This window comes from Pteropus medius, unplaced genomic scaffold (assembly GCF_902729225.1).
Source record: "Pteropus medius unplaced genomic scaffold, Ma_sr-lr_union100, whole genome shotgun sequence".
Lineage (NCBI taxonomy): Eukaryota > Metazoa > Chordata > Mammalia > Chiroptera > Pteropodidae > Pteropus > Pteropus medius.
The window spans coordinates 22,233,879-22,251,403 of NW_024342471.1; the positions used below are offsets into that span (position 1 = coordinate 22,233,879).

Below are 17,525 nucleotides of genomic sequence, written 5' to 3' on the forward strand. Positions count from 1 at the left end.
TTTCCCTCCCTCTCCCTCTCTCTCTCTCTCATTCAAAAAGTTCACCTCTGCCCTCTGCATCTCCTTGGCAGTTCAGAACTATTCTATCTTGGTAACATTTTGATGATAGAAGGACCCACCCATCATTTTTTTCTGCAAAATTCAGAACAAGGGAAAGGAATTGGAGAAAGTAAAGGCCGCTCTCTGGGTGGTTTATGCCCAACACAAGTCAGAGCTGGAACCTGAATTAGGGAGCCCGTGAGACCGGGTCTCAGTGGGAAGCCAAGAAAGACCACATTTCAGCAGAGAGTTAATGTCCACTCGCGAGAAAGCCCCGGGGACAGTAGGGCTCCAAGGGCCTGGCCGGATCGCTGGTCGATTCTGTTCCTCAAGGTGCCGGGGCGTCTGCTTGGACCCTGATGTGTGGCCAGCTGCCGTTTCTCTAAAGCTTTGGAAATAAAATCCGGGCGCCTTTGATCATTACGAACAGGATTCGAGCCCATCCTTTAAGGCCGCGTAACCTGCTTAGGACTTTCCGTGAGGACTACACAGACTGGGATATGAACTGTGGCTCCGGGGAAGAGGCCGGCTTACATCCTGGCTGAGCATCATTACCAGCTCAGTGTCCTTGGACAAATCGCTTTATCACCCTTAGTATTTGTCCCCCTGTCGACACAGGGGGTGTTACACTGGTACATACTTTGCCAGATGGGACAAGGGAAGTCATTTCTTGACATAGGGCCCGGTGCCTACTAAATACAGATCACCCCGAGCCATTACTCTCACTGACCTGGGGTAAGAGAGGATAAGATGGCGAGGGGCTGGGAGGTGACAGAGCTTTCTCGTTTGCTCGGCGGTTCATGCGTTCCGTCGAGGCAGTCAGCCCGTCCATCAGTGATTCAGCCATTCGACCACTTTTCACCGAGCGCCTGCTGCGTGCTGGAAACCGTGCCAGACGCGGGTCTGCGGGGATGTCCGGGGAATCATCTCCGCCCGCCGGGAGGGGCGCTCTGCTTGGGAGAGGGTCTGTCCTTTCGCTGAGGAAGGGGCGCCATCGTGGAGGCAGACGGCAACACGGCCGAAGCCGGGCATTGAACCAGCTCTCTAGTCTTGCCCTGTGAAATCCCGGAGTGCAGAGGGGCTGCGTGTACTCGTTTTGACGTTTCCAGCCCCTCGTGTAGTGCAGGGCTAATAGATGATGGCCAGGGTCCGGGAATGGGTGGACTGCGTGAGCAAACGGACGGAAGAACAGAAGGGCAGAATTCGTCGGAAGGGAAAGGGGAAGGCAGGGTCGTTGGGGAGCAGAAAACCGAGTCAGGAGGCTCAGGCTAACTGAGGGGTGATTGAAGTCGGAAGGAGCAGCTCGTCTGCTCTGCCCGAGAGTCCGTGTGCTTCATTTTGCTTAATTTTCACGACTGTCCGTGGAGATGGGAATTGGGTTACGAATCCTATTTAACTTATTTTTACATAAACACGTGTATGTAAAATGTAACTGATTGTAAAAATAGGATCGTAGAGATGATGATCAGCACTGTATTTTTTCTTTTCATTACTGTTCGCATGCAGCTCTCTCCTCCCTCTTTTTAGCAATTCTTAAATCTTAAAAAGTTCATACTTATCTTTCCGTGTTTTCCTATGTAGAAGTCCACACGCTCACATAGATAGACACACACAACGTGGACCCCCGCACGAGATGAGTATTTGGGGACCACTGTTGGTTTTACAAAATTATGATCATCTTACACGTTTTAACAACTGTCCCCTGGTTTTCTCAGCCAATAGCAGATATCCAGTGGAAACAGCTGAAGGCCACGTAGCATAAGGATGTGACTCAAGGGTCGGCAAACTATAGCCCGTGGGCAAAGTCTGGCCTCCACGGTTATCTGAGCAAAGTTTTACTGGAACACAGACATGCCCATTTGCTCGTAGGTTGTTATCGCTGCTTTTATACTGAAACAAAAGAGTCGATTAGTTGGCCACAAAGACTATATGACACGCGAAGCCATTTCTTATCCTGTGCCAACCTTGGTCCTGTTCATCCTTTTTAATGGCTGCATGACTTCTCAGGGTCTCAACGTAACATGTATTTGTTAAGCCTCTCTATGGGACTATCAGACCTTTTGCCACTAATAAACGTTCTTCTACGCATGCTCTCATATACTGTTAGCTTTATTTAACTGGGTTTCTGAACTTCACTTTATTTCACTGAGTTTCTAAACTTAACTTTATGTAGCTGGATTTTTCTAACCTCAGGAGAGGATTGCTGAGTTAAAGGGCATATCTTTAAAAAGATAAATAGGCGTTGCTATATTGCCTTCCAGAATACCGTGATGCTTTGCATTTTATTGGCTGTGTTATCGGGTCCATTTCATAGAGGAAGAAACTGAGGCTCAGTGGGTCACAATTAGTAAGCGAAGGGCCAGAAAGGCCACACGAAGCCCCAGACTCGTACTCAGTGGGGACTGAACGGAAGGAACACATTTGGGAGACTTTGTGGAGGTAAACTAGAGGCTCCCAAGGGCCCGGGGGTGCGTGTTTGTGGCCGGGCGAGATGATAGGGTGAGGGGGCAGAAACAGAGGCCGTGGGGCCGCGGTTCTCTACCTTTGGTGGGCCTTGGGGTCACTGGCCTGGGGGCCCCACCTCCGGCATTTCAGCAGGTCCCCAAATTCAGCAGGTGGGACCTGGGAATTTGAATTTCTAAGACGCGGTCAGGCGAGGCTGATGAGAAGCACCACTCCGAAGTGGCTCTGAGACTCTGGCTCCTTGGTCTCTGGGAGCAGTGGGACAGGAGCTGGGGAGAGCACAGCAGGGGACTCTGCACTCTGACCCCCTTTACACGTAGAAAAGTTCGTGGCGAGACTCACACTGACCGCTCAGCGAACACGCCATGTACTGAGAACAGTGTTGACGCAGGCGTTGTCCCCCAGGGGTCATCAGATTGTGTCGGACGTCACCCGGTCGTCATGTGTGGGTCAGCGGGGTCTGTTCACGGGCTCTATGTGTTTAAAAATGCAGCGACGTGCTGAGCCGTCTCACCGAAGAGAGCCAGGTCCTTGTAAGAAGTGGTTCCTCCTCCAACGCTGAGGGGCCGCACCTGTCTGGCAGGTGGAGGAAAGCCCGGCACGAGAGCCACCACGCGGAACTCTGCACACCTGGAGGATGACTCACCCCTGTCAGCAGCCGCAGTGATGACGAAACGCCTTCAACAGCATGCGCTTCGCTGTCGCAGAGCTGGTTCCCGCCACTTAGCGTGGCAATTAGCATTTTGGGCAGTTGGTATCGAGTAAATGAGCCGGCTTTACCGCGCTAAAGAATACAGCCAATGTGGTTATTGCCATAAATTACTCCCGGCACCAAACCGTATGGGATATATTTGCTAGAACTTTCCAGGGACGTTGGATGTACTTCTATAGTCGGAAGGATAGATTTGTCACATTTGGTAAATAGATTGTGTGTTCCACGGACACATGCTTGATTCTTGTGTCTTTTATTTTATTTTTTTTTAAATATTGTCTGTGACTACTGTTCTTTTTTCAGAGGGACATTTGGTCTGGATTTTGTAGAAATAAGAGTTGATTCAAACGTATTTGCTGTTCGTGAGTTATTTTGAGTACTTCCCTCTGGTTAGAGATTTGAAATTACGTTTAAACTTCTTTGAAAACTCTTTTCTAGTCTCCTTTTAACTTTCCCTGCAAAGTTCATTTTCTGACACATGTCATTGGGAGGCGGCCAGTGGGGTTAGGGCTGGGACAGGGAGGACCCATAAAATTCTAGTGTAGGAGAAAAGCTGACGTGTGCTGGCTTGCCTTTTGAAAGGATCACTGGCAGCTGTTTCAGAAAGACTGGGGGTGGGTTGGGCAACAGGCCAAGTAAGAAGGTGAGTTAGGGGGCTCTTTCAATCATCCAGGCATCTAGGTGAGTGCTCGTGACACGGACCAGAATGGCTGTGAGGAAGGTGTGGGAAAATGATGGATTCTGGATACATTTTAAAGACCAGAAGGATACGGTGAACAAGGTAGTCTCAAAGTTCTGTGTCCCTTCCTCCTCCTCCCTCCCTTCCTTCCTTCCTTCCTTCCTTCCTTCCTTCCTCTTCCCCCTCTCCCTCCTCCTTCCTTCCTTCCTCCCTCCTCCCTCCCCCTCCTTCCTTCCTTCCTACCTTCCTTCCTTCCCTCCCTCTCTTCTTTAAACAGAGCGACAGGTAGAATGGAAGAACCATTTACCTAGACAGGGAAGAGGTTGAGCGTGTGGAGGTGGGAAACCGTAGTTCAGGTTTGCACAAGCGAAGTGAGAGTTGCCTGTGAGGCTTCTAGGTGGAGGTGGGAAGTGGGCTGTTGAGTGTGCAGGCCCCGAGCTTTCGGGGAGGGCTCGGAGTTACAGGTCCGTGTAACTCAGAATCATCTGAGTGTGGGTGGATGGTATTTAACCCATGCCAACAAAGCATTCTCTCCGTGAGCCGTGGTAGGTTTTACATTTGTTTTATACCACTTCACAAAGATCCGCCTTTCTCTTTGTAACGTGTAAGAATTAGTCTGTCATATAGATACACAATAACGTGAAGGTAAGACTACCTGGTTTAAGCATCAAAGTGGAATTACCCACTCTCCTAGTTTTCTGATGCAGTACCATTTAAAAGTAATTGTTGAGTCAGTCGAAAATCCAATTTGACGCGTAAATTAAAATTCAGTCTAAAAATTTACTCAAGAACTGCTCATTGGAATAGCTGTCGATAGAGCGGGTCCCCACGTAAAAATGGGAGTTAACAGGAAAAAAGTGTGATAGAGGAGATTGGGTCAGAATTTAATTCCGTTACGTCCCTCGGTAAATTAAAAATGGTTAGAGAAACGAATGAATGAAGGGTGGCACTGCCAAAGGACGCGCTGTGACGCGGGCGTGGAGAATGATGGCAGGGTTTAGTAGAAGATGGCAGGGTTTAGGGACATTGAGAGACGTTCCGTGCACGCTGCACTGAATGAAGAAGGATGACGACAGCGGCTGCACCGTCACGCGGTTTGAGTTAAATGCACATCGTGTATGTGCATCTTTTTAAAAGACGGGAAGAAAACATCAACATGTTAAAAATTCTCTGTGTGTGTGACCATGCTTTGGCCAGGTGTCACTCAAGTTTCAATGTTGCTTCCCCTGAAACTGATAGCCGCCCACTAAACTCCTTAAGTCATACCTTTTAAAAAAAAAAGTCTGCAGAGCACATACTACTATCTGATTTTAAATTTTTGATGACAGCTTTATTGAGATATAATGCACGTATCATACAAGGCACCCTTGAAACTGTATGATTCAGTGCTTCCAGCATGTTCACAGGGGTGTGAAATCCTCAGCATAGTCAATTCCCACTCATCACCCCAAAAAGAAACCCATGTCCGTTAGCCATCGCTACCAGCTTTCGGTGACCACTGGCTTACCTTCTCCCGCTCTGGATTTGCCTGTTCTGGACAGTGCATGTAAAAGGAGCATCCCATACGCGGCCTTCCGTGACTGGCTTCATTCCCCTAACATTTTCAGGTTCATCCATGTTGGGGCATGTGTCAGGACCTCATTCATTTTTGCGTTGAGAAGTGGCGACTAAAGACAGTGGGTGTGACCTCAAACATTCTGCAGGTCTCCTGGGGATGTGAGGAATTCTGGGGGGATCTACAAAGGGACCAGGACGACTGGCATTTCCGTGAACAGGCGGGAGTATTGGGGGTCACGCTGCGTGGTGGCACCCCTGTAGGCCGTCCTCTCTGCAAATTCCCCCCTTCTCTCCCACCGCTCCCAATTTCCACGCCCCTTCCTTTCACCCACGGGCGCTCTGACTTCCGCCGTCTTGGGCTGTACTGTACTGTCTTGCCATTGACTCTACTTATCTGTCTCTCTCAGGACAAAAGCTTCTTGGGGCTGTAGATGATGCCTCAAAATCAAGCAGTATGTGATAACGAGCTGGCCCTCATTACGAAACGGAAGTGTGTTGGTTCATCAACACTTTTTGTAAGCAGAGGAAGCCCTGGGTCTGGAACCTTTAGCAGGAAGTGGGGGGAAAGCCTTCGATAAACTTCTGCACAGACAGAGCCTCTTGCAGCTTCAGTATAAGACGATTTATACAAAGAAAACCAAAACAATAATTTATAAAGATCTATGCACTCCAGTATTCATGGCAGCACAATTTACAATAGCCAAGATATGGAAGCATGGGTGAAGAAATTATGGTTCATATATATACAATGGAATATTACTCAGCCATTAAAGAAATGAAATCCTACCATTTGCAATGACACAGACGGACCTAGAGGTTATTATGCTGAGTGAAATAAGTCAGACAGAGAAAGATAAATACCATGTGATTTCACTTGTATGCAGCATCTAAGGAACAAAAAGAACAAACTAATCAAAAACAGACTCACAAATACAGAGGACAATCTGGTGACTGCCAGAGGGGAGGGGAGTTGGGGGGCTGGGAGAAAGGGGTGAAGGGTTAAAGAAGTACAAATTAGCAGTTGATAGTTGGTCACGGGGACGGGGAGCACAGCAAAGGGAATGCAGTCAGCATTAATATGATGGCTAGGTGGAGGGCCAGGGGAGGGAGGGAGCAATTGCTCGAATTGATCGTTTTATGAACTATATGGATGTCTCACCAATGTACTGTATACTCAAAACTAATTTAAATAAATAATAGAAATGGTCAGAGGCTCAGAGGGCGCCTCTACGCCCCCAAGAGGTGAGTCTCGGCCTGTCCAGTTCTCGCCCAGCTCTCGTTCATGTGGCTCTCCACACCCCAGCACCCACTTTTGGGGAAGGACCCTCCTCCCTCCCTGTAGCCTGGGCTTCTCAAGCCAGCATTTCCAACCAAACGTTTTTCTGCATTCTTTATAACCCCTGCGAAACATCCAGCCCGCCAAGCTGTCTCCCAAAGTAACAATCACTCCAGTTAGAAATGAGCATGTGTTCTGAGTGCTTTTCCCATACTTCGATTTTTCCAACAATTTTGCAAAACGGGAGGATTTTTAGGAATGTCTCTGTCACATTAGGGCAGAAATACCTCTACTTAAAAATTTTATGATTGGGATCATTTTTATTTTTACTTTTTAATGTGAAAGTACTATGTTTATTGGAAAAGGAAAAACAAACCAGATAAAGTGTATAAAGTTAAAAAAAAAAAAAAAAGAATACAATCCTTCTCTCCAGATACCCCAGGTTACCCAATTTTAAGTCCTCCAAAAACGTGATGTTAGTTTCTGTGTCCACCAGTGGCATATGTGGGGACCCATTCGCTTCCCCCTTTACTAGTTGATGGTGTCCATTAGAGTTACTTGCAGCAATAAAGAAGAATGAAGGTGGACACTTTCCTCTTAGACTTTTCCACCAAATCACTTACTAAATCTTCTCACCCTTAGAGAATTCAGACATTTTTGGTGTGAAATAATTTTTCGCCAATTTTTCTCCAAAGACAATTTAGAATGCTGCTTTCATTAAATTAGATATTCTTTTCAAAGGGCTGAGAAAGAAGTAGCGAGCCAGGCCCTGTAATGTTCCCCGTGAAACATGACAGCGGCGTCATTTCAATCTCGCTCCTAAATAAGCTTTCTAAAAATACAGGCAAAGCATGCCGGGCTGCGGGCGTATATTCACGGGCATGTCATTAGTAATGTGACGTGATGGCTATTTCCCAAACGTTTTCTTTATAGTAAATATTTTATTTTATCGAATAGGATGTGTTTGTAGTAAGAAAATCGAATAATCAGTAACTTGAAAATTCAGTTCTCTTTTCCCTTTATTTTCTTGCTTTCATGTGAATGAGGTTGAATGTCACCAGACAACACTGGTAAAATGGTTTATTAAAACATTTTTTGGGTTGGTTGGTTCTTTGCTCTTAAACGTTGATACTTTTCGTGTCTACAGAAATAAAGAAATAGCCGCAGAACTTTTTTCACCAGCTTCATTTTCAGCTTTTTGCCCTTTTGATCTGAGAGGATATGTTTAGGGGGAAAAACATGTCCCCGTGCAAACTAGTGCTGTGTAATTCTTCTCAGAGACACGTTTTGGTAGTTGCGAGGGGGGTCGACATTTCAGTCATCACGTATAAATGCAACACATATACATTAAATTATCTTTAGCCTACATGGTTATAATCTTTTTTTTTTTTCAAGTTCAGTCTCATCAACTGCCGTGAATTTGGTCTCTGGGGTATGAAGCCTCACATTATTTCGGCTTTATTGAGTGAATGTACAGACATTTCGCCGAGAACTACCATGCCAAAGAGATGTGTAGAGCAGAGAGTTTTCTTTAAGAAAAAGTCTTTAGAGGGGCCCTGCCATCAATAATAATTAATAATAATAATGATAGTAATGATAATATCCTTCGTTAGGCAGGCACTCAGGTATCTCGCTGAACGTTCGTACAACCTAAACGGGTAGGTATTTAATGCTACCGTCGGTCATATAAACAATTATAATGCCACAGGGGTCTGCAGGTTCGCTGTTTCTTAGTAATGCAACATGGAAAGGTCCCCTTTTTAGTCGATGGCACCCTGCCTTCTGGTTTATAGCCGCCAAGCCCTCTTGTGACGTTCACCAGGTCCTGGGGGATGGAGACCTGAGTTGCCCCCGTGGTTGGTTCTAGACGCCCCTGCTCCGGAGTCCCCTCCGTCGGTCTCTCCCGGCCGCGGGGTAGCTGACACCCCCCTGTCTCCCCTCTGCCGCAGCTCCAGGTGAAGATGAGCGAGCGGGCCGCCTCGCTGAGCACCATGGTCCCCCTGCCTCGCAGCGCGTACTGGCAGCACATCACGCGGCAGCACAGCACGGGCCAGCTCTACCGCCTGCAGGGTAAGTGCGGCGCGGCGTGTGCCACCAGGCCGGGCCGGGGCCGGGGGCGGGGGGCAGTGCCTGGCCGCCCTGGGGGCGCGGCTCAGCTCAGCTCCACCCTGCCACCACCTGTTAGATGCCAGGCTGGTTAGTCACCTCCTTCCCAGGTCAGGACACCCATCAATGTCGCTCACTCCCCAGACACTTGCTCTACCCCAGGGTCCTGGGGGAAACTGTTTAAAATGCAGATTTTTGGGCCCTCAGCCCCAGAGAGTCTGTCTACACCTCAGGAGCTGGCAGGTGTGGCTGAGCCATTTCACTGTCAGCAAATACCTCGCGGGGTCTGGGCGCCCGTTCGGGGGCCGAGAAATAGCCTAGTGGACTGACAGCCGATGGCCTCAGCATTGCTTGGGAAGCCACTAAATGCAGATCTGGGGGATGCCGAGGGCGAGGCCTGGCTGTCCACGTGTTACAAGCCCTTCGGGGACCCTCAAGCTTAGGGACCATGCCCCAAGGAGTCCTGGGTTCAGGTTCTGCGTGACTCTGAGCAAATCCTAAGACTCTCATCTTCCAGAAAAGTGGTCTCTGAAGCAGGGTACGGGATAGCCCGTGGAGGGGACGACAGGAACGATTAGGAATCCTATGTCAATATTCGCTTAGCCTTTCAAAGGCGGCTTTTTTCCTGTTGTATAGCCTCTAAGGACAGCCAGAGCGTATATCATTTACAGACGGATAGGCCTGTGGGGGACCCTGACTGAGGAAGTGTCCACCGATGGGATGGAAGATTCTAGAACTTTGAAGAGCAACCCCCGGGACTGCGCCTGGCTGGGATGCAGGAATTTGCTGAGTCAATGAATGCAAGAGCGAATGACTGACCGCGGAAACCAGCGGCCCCGGCCGTAACGCCTGCCCCTGGGCCCTGGTCACCCTCCCTCCCTGTCAGTCCTTTCTGCCACTCGCTTCTCCCCCAGGAGAGCTTGTCCTGCCCTTTCCCCAGGGGACACCCTGGCCGTCCTCTCTGAGTCCCCTCCTGGGCTCCAGTCTCACCTCCTCTGCCTCTCAGACCGCAGCCCCCAGCCCCCTCCCCGCCACACCGCCTTGCTATCGGAGCGTGGGAATCTCTGTCGACAGGTGCCCGCGAGCCGAGGATGAGGGCATATGCTCCTTTACCGTCCTCGTCACAGTTCTCATTTCACGTTTAATCGTGAGGCCACTTGACTCACGACCAGCTCCTCCAAGAAGCAATAACGCCAGCGCGGGCAGGAGAGCTGTGTCCTTTCTTATCCTCATCATTTTGCCACCCAGGGCCTTGCATGGAGCAGTAATTCCATAAATGTTTATTGAATGAATGAATAACGTTAAGAGGGCACCTAGGGTTACGTGTATCCTAGTCTTTATGACGTCACTCTCTGTTCATTAGCAGAGGGCACGGCACGTTGTTGTGGATGATCAAAAAATATATCCCGAATGCTGGTGTCAGTGCCCGAGTGAGTGACTGCGTCGCTAAATAGTTGATAGATAAGCTTCCGTACCTACAGAGGGAGGGAGAGAGTTGGGTTAGAGCAGGTTGTCACAGATGCCGTTTGTTCCCAATCGTCTTCAGAAATGTTTGCAGTATTTGAATTATATCATCACAGTTTCTGTCATACATACCGCTTATGCTGTTATTCAATGTTGTTCAGTCTCTTCTACTTAAATACATTATACATATCTTCAAGGAATATGTATTTCACTAACTTTAAACTATCATAACAGCAGACTCTATTTTTTCTAACATGCAATAAATAATAATTGTTGAAGCATAAGAACTTATACTCACACAAAGCTATTGAATGGCTTTATAACTTGACTTTCTCCACATACCAGGGTAATCTTTACAAAAAAAAGGTATGTCCTTTTGGATTCTGTGTGTCTGGAATGCAAAAGAAGGTTGAGAACCGAAGCGATGTAGGTTTCGTGGAAAAGAACTTAATTTGCCTTCACTTCTGACATACGGCACGGTCATTTGAGAATAGTCAACTTGCCCCAAAGTTGACAAATCACTAATACCATGTTTGCAAAGATGCCTCGAGACTGAGGAAGGCCTGAGCACTTAGGATAAGTGGTAGTTTCAGAATTTATTAGCAAATATCCCAGGACGATCTGGACAGAAAATGTCATATGAAGAATATACTCATCTTACCATGCTGGACCAATCTAACCGTCCTTAACCAAAATAAGTATGCATTCATCAGAATTAGTTAAGGCTAAGGGTCTTAGCAGGGCCCTTGTGTAATAACATATTTTTAAATCTTCTTAAGTTGAAAGAGCATGTTTTAGATGCTGCTGGCACACCGTTTGTGTGCTCCTAGGCTATCTCTGACTCCCCCGACAACGTTTATATCTGAATTTTGTGAAGAAAACGACTCCGTTATCTAGAACACAGACACTTTTTATTTATTTATTTATTTTTTTAGCGACAACAACAAAATTTGCAAATTCACCTGCATGCAAAAAGCCCATATTATGGTTGAAAGGCCATACATAGCTGATGGCTCTGGGATGTCCCTCTCAGAAGACTGGGAATCCACGAAATCCAGAATAACCAGTGTGATAATGTCGCCTCTAGAAGTAGAGCAGAGTGATACAAAACATCGCGGCCAAGGAAGACATTCACGTTCTTTGTGAAGTTTCTCTTGTTGTTTTCATCAAAAATAGCAAGCTGTAAACCAAACAACTCCTCACAATGAGATTTAGGTTTAATCCCTTTATATTGAGGTGTATTATTTATTATCCTTATGATCCATCACTCAAAACTAATAAGGTATTACTGTAAAATCAGGTTGAAGTTTATTGGTATAGATTTTTCAAATGAACACAGTAGTATGTACAGTGTTTTGAAGAAAGTGGTGATTTAGTTTCTGATGAAATAAATGGCAGCGAGAACAAGAACAAATAAATGCCTCAGAATTCCTGCAGAGATGCTTTTGTGATGGATAATTATAGGGTTTTGAAGATGATCGTGTCCTAGGTTTTGAAGATGATAATTAAAACTTTTATTGTTTGTTTTTTTTTGCTACATACTATGATCTTCACTGAACATAAAGTTTTATTCGAATTCTTACATTAGGCTGCATACTAATCCTCCAAGAAATATCCTATTATCTTGAAATATTTCTATGCATGAGAATGGCATTGTAATTGCTTCAAATTATTTTTTTTGCTGAGTGTTTTACACCAGTTATTTCATCCAATTATTTGTTCTCAGATACTTTTGTTGCCTGTGTAGGAGTCATATAAATGTATTTTATTTTGGTATTTGATTCATACCAATGGTTACTGAGATCTTTCCTCAGCCACATGATCTATGTAGATTTGTCCACATTTATTTTATCTTGTGGATTACTTTTTAGTCTAAGCCAATGTTCTTTGGGATTCAGTGCCAATATGTGGTCTGTGTGTAGTATGGGACATAATTTATCACTAATTTGTTGCCTTAAAGAAATATCGTTCGTAGACTACCTAAAATTATACTGCTTATCGGGGTGGTCATTTACATGACAGATAAATGGAATAAATTTATGTATTGTTCCTCCTATGCTACCTGCCTTCCTCCTTCCCTTCTCCACTCCAAAGGGGGGAAAAATGAAATTGGAAAAAATTAATGACATCATGGCCTGTGTGTGCCACGTGACGAAATTGCATGGCACGTTAGTCCTTCTTGTTTTGCTGGTATTTATGAGTTGTAATTTCTCTGGTTAATTCCCCTGCCTTGATGTATTTCATGCTGACTTAACCCTCAAAATCTGGAGGTTAATCTTGGAAATCATACAAGTCCTAATGAGGGAATTTTACTGGTTTAAGAAAAATTTTCATTTCCTCCCCAAATTTAATCCTAGACCGCCATCTGGTGGTTCATTTTGGAATTGTCATTTTGCTGTTTTTGGCCGGGAGAGGAAGGTGCTGGTTCTGACACGTGCTGCACGCTCTGAGATGTATTTAATCCACTGTCTCTACTTCTCCCATCCCGTTTTGCAGTTTTCATAGACAAGTTCTCTTTTAAGATTAGGCACATACAGAATCAACATGCAAAGGAGGTTTATTGTGAAAACTATGGAAGAAATGTATGAAAGAGCCGCGTTCAACAGGTGTCTGTTTAGAACTGCAATCACAAGAGGCGTCTCGGAATGCATTGCACAAAATAGACACAGAGCCATGTTCTCCCATCGTGTTCTGCATTGTCCTAACCTGGGTAGCGATCACCCCACCCCCAGAAGTAACGCTACATGTTAACTCTCCTTTTCGAAATTCAGAATGCAGATCAATACCTTCAAGGCAGGGATGCAATAAATAATCTGTTTAACCTTGTTTCAACCAGAGACCTACAGATTCATCGAACGTGAAACCTCTGCTGCCCTTTTTATGCGAACAAACTTTAACGTGCCACTGGCGATGTGCCAAATTGGTTCTTTACGAGGGAGGAAAGACATACTCGGAGAGCTGCAGGCTCTGCACTAGGCACTTAACCTACAGCATCTCATTCAGTCCTTAAAACAGCCACGTGAGAGTAAGTTATGATCATTTGCAGCGAAGAAACTGAGCAGTTGAAGGGTTAGTACTGTGTCTGAGATCACCAATCCAATAAGTAGCTGAGATTTCCATCTCTCCACTTATCCTTCCGCTCATTCATTGCGTCGGTAAATGTTTATTGAGCATCTCCTTTGTGCCAAGCACGTGCTAGATGATGGAGACGCCGATGCCGCTGGACCAGGTGTGTTTCTGCTCTCCTGGAGTTTATCGTCGAAAGAAGAGCCGCAGTCCACAATTAACCAAGTGTATTCAGTTTCAGATTTGGTACATGTCCAATGGAAAAGAAAACGTTTGTAATAGAGAATAGCGAAGCGGGTTGTTGGTTTGTGGCAAATGATGACCGAGGGACTTCTTTAGATGGGTGGCCGCAAGAGGCTGTGGCATTGATCCCAACATCTGAAGTCTGAGAAGAGGCAGCCATATTGAGAATGAGGAAAAATCGATCTCCGTAGAGACATTAGCAGGTTTCTGCTCTGAGGCAGAAACGAGATGGGAGGGTCTAAGAGCAGAAGGAAGGCAGAGTGGCTGGAGCTAGCCCCCTGCCGATCAGTTCTCCCGGCAACAGTTCAAGTTGGCAAGAGCATCACTGTCTTCTGAGGCAGAAACTGAGATGCTTAGGGGTCAAGTGCGTGCTCACTATCTCAGGGCCAGTGGACGGAGGCACTGGCTTTAGAACTCTGTGTTCTGACTCCTGGTCCAGGGCTGCTGCTTTGTTCTATCAGATGGTCTTACCTAAGGAAGCAAATCCTGCCCTCCCCCCGACCTACCCCGGGGGTCTCACAGGCACACATCATTCCTCGGAAATAACTCCTCCGGAAGACTGGTTCCAGCCCGCACAATTCACATATGTGTTCTAAGGATGATAGATTCTTGGAGCAAGTGGCTACTTCGGAGAAGTTAGCGTTGGCTTTTCAGGATGGGTTCTGACACAGTCACGTACGTTGTACGTGCGGCAGTTAAGAGAGAAGTAATAGATGAAGGCCTGAGCAAATGTGGAAAGATGACAAATAAACCAGAGTCTCAAACTCATACGTCTGTAGGGCCAGGGCGACGTGCAAAAAGTGAAACAGGACAGGTATGGAGTGGTGGGTCCCTGGTGAATCACAGGCCTCCCTGGCAAAGGGCATCCTGCAGCCGCCTCCTGTCAATCATTGACAGGAAATAGGCCAACATCACCTTCCGGTTTTACAAAAGAACAGGGAGATCATCGCCTTTATGGGAAGTGTCCAGTTACTTAAATACCAAGGAGCTAGTCCAAATGTTTTATGACCAGTGCTGGCCAGAGCACAGGTCTGGGCCAGGTGGTGCTATGGCCAGTGCCAGATTCTGACCTTTCTGTGAACTGCGGAAATGTAAGAAAAATCTCTCACTCCGTTTCCTGGCTTTAAGCTAAACACAGCATTCAAGCCAAGCTGGAGAGATTCAGTTAGCCATCATGGTAGAAGCTGCAGGGTTTTCATTTCAGCTGGACCCTCAGTCAGTGCTATCAGTCACTTTGCTTGCAAACTCAAGGTTTAAGGAGCTACAGTTGACGGTACAGAGATGGGCTTTGCACGGGGCCAGAGATTTAGATTTTGCATTAATACTGGTTGCACGCTGTCTGCTTCCTGTGGGAAATCTTATCAAACTAAAACATGTACCTGGATTTTTACTTGTAGTTGATACATGTATAAAACCCATTAATACAATTTCTCTATGTTACTGTGTGTTTGAGTGTGCGTGTGCGTGTGCGTGTGTATTGAAAAGAAAATAGGATTTGTGTTAAAAATGGCTGAGAGGCTGCAAGAAATGATTTCTAGTGATTTGGGATATTTTAATATTCAAGACTTTTCTCACAATCACTGCTTTTGTGTGCCAGCGACCATATGACTAGATATATAATTTTTTATGGTTTAGATTTAAGGCACGCAAATACCTGAATCCGTGACTTTTTACTTTATTTAATTTTTGTTTTGACGTTGTGACCTCAGTAACACGTGCAGAACTTCACAGTCAGGAAACCCCTTGTCTTTCTTTTAATCGTCAAAGGTATCGTGAAGAGGGCAAAACAAATGTTTTCTCCCCATCTTGTCAAAGTTCACGCGTCTGATAGGAAGATTGCATGGGCTCAGACTGAGTTCTCATGGAGGGCAGAGCTGTTCGTGATCATATAATAAAAGAGCATGAATTTAAGACTGGAGAGCCACAGGCCACCATCAACCTTTCTGCCTGGTTCAGTGTTTAAAACCAACGCGGTTCTGAATGTGTTTCGCTGGGGCAGGCATGCCCCACTGAGCCGCGGTCCCGTCTCTCTTGAGTGTCATTCCCGCCTGATGCCCAGGTCTGGTTCTCGGCAGTGCTGTGCTGGGTTCTGAGAGCTAGTCACACACCAACCGTGTAAATTTCGTGGCTCCTGGTTACGCTTCGCCAGCAGATGGCAGTAAAACCTCTCGTTTCTACGAAATCAAGTGCTCTCTGCAGGGATTGGCAAACCACATCCAGAAGCCGATTCCAGCCTGCTGTCTGATTCTGTTAACAAAAATGTATTGGAACATCCACGCTCACTCGATGCGTGTGCCCTGTGGCTGCTTTTGTGCCGCAGGCAGCAGAGTTGCGCTGAGACCACAGGGTCTGCAACATCTAAAACATTTAGCATCTGGCCCTTTGTGGAGAAAGTTTGCCAGCCCCGTCTTATGTCACGAGGTGGAGGGGACGGGGGCGGGGCGCTGACAGTGGCCTTGTGTGTTGCCTTCTGGACTTCTTCACTTTCTCAATTTGGAACCTAAACCTAAATGGATTTTAAGAAGGTCTCTTTTACAGCAAGATTTTGTAGATATAAGTAGAATATTGTCTTATTTCTGGTCAGGTTTTCGAAGAGTATCCTAGCTAAACATTTCCACAGTCCTATGATCCCGTCCCATTTTCCCTGAATTCCCCGGGTCTAGGAGCTGATGAAGATGAAAAATTAAGGAGGAAAATAACTAACTGCTCGTGGTCCAATTATAGCTTAGTGTAAAGGCCACATGCAAATGATATGTTAATCATGCCATCTCTCACGGCTCTCATTTGCATATTACTGTGAGTGGCCTCTGGGAAGAAGAATCCTGGGTCATATGTTATTTATTTCTGTTATGTAGAAACTCGTTACTAACTAATTTGATTGTGGGCTTTCTCGACATATAACTGTTTTAAAATTTTTTTTGGAAAAGATGTCACCAGCCCTCTGAAGCTTCATCGAACAGAGACTTTTGCCGCCTACCGATCTGAGCACTGACAGTAACTGCCAAGGATGGTCGTGTGACACGCGTGCGATGTGTCAGCCACAGATCCAGCAGGAGGTCGCAGGATGACAGCGAGAGAAGGAGGAAGAAAAAGGAGCTTCCAGCCCTGGCTAATCGTGTGATCATTGGGGAACTGCAATACAATTCTTTGTCTTTCTTTACGCCTTTCTTTTCTTTTCGTTTTTTCTTTTTCTAAAAAAAAAAAAAATCTTAGCGTAATGGAAACCTGCTCTGTAGACATTGACCTTTCGTTCCCCCTTTTACAGCTGGACAGAAAGGAGTCAATGCCGCAAAATGATTTTCTATCGTAGGTACCGTGTTCCTTGCACTTCTCAGAATCTGTCCTTTTGTGGGTTCTTGTGATTTTCCCTTCCGAGTGGTTTAATTGTATGACAATTGGTACTGACAATAAAATGGCTCTTAATTGTTTGTCATTCGTTTATGCCGTATTCCTCTGTTACTACTAGTACAGTGCTGGTGAACTGTAAGAAACCGTATTTCATTACCAGTTAATTCAGTCAGCGCTTTACTCGCTCTTAACTGCAATGTTAAGAAAAACCTTTTCAAAGGACTCACACTTCCGTATTCTCTACACGGTCACAGTTTCTCACACAATCTCACCCGCCCCTTTTTTTCCTATAGCCTTTATTTTGGTTGAAGGACCTTCGTAATACATTTTAAAATAAAAGGTCATTATTTGGCCATATAGTCTTTGGATTCTGGCAATATGGTTTTCGCTACACCTTCAGTATTTCTCAAGGTATGTGACTCTCTTCCTAAGGAGCCGTGAACGTGGTTTGGCGTTGGGTTTCATGTAAGCCCAAACACATTTGCCCACTCATTCATTAAACCGGTCTGTACTGAGCACCTGCTCCTCCGAGACACAGTGCTAGGTAGAGAGAGCCCAGGGATAGAGAGATA

At 46.0% G+C, this 17,525-nt stretch overlaps 1 protein-coding gene across 2 annotated transcripts in view; it reads left to right on the forward strand.

The window, feature by feature from the left end:
* The window catches only part of DOK5 (docking protein 5), a 127,023-nt gene extending 109,987 nt beyond the window's left edge, over window positions 1-17,036 (forward strand). For both annotated transcript variants that reach the window (XM_039864661.1, XM_039864662.1), the window contains 2 exons: window positions 8,676-8,796; window positions 16,533-17,036. In XM_039864661.1, coding sequence (XP_039720595.1) covers window positions 8,676-8,796; window positions 16,533-16,597 — 186 coding nt within the window. In that variant the 3' untranslated portion in view covers window positions 16,598-17,036. The remainder of the gene's footprint in view (window positions 1-8,675; window positions 8,797-16,532) is intronic.
* Window positions 17,037-17,525: the final 489 nt, after the last annotated feature.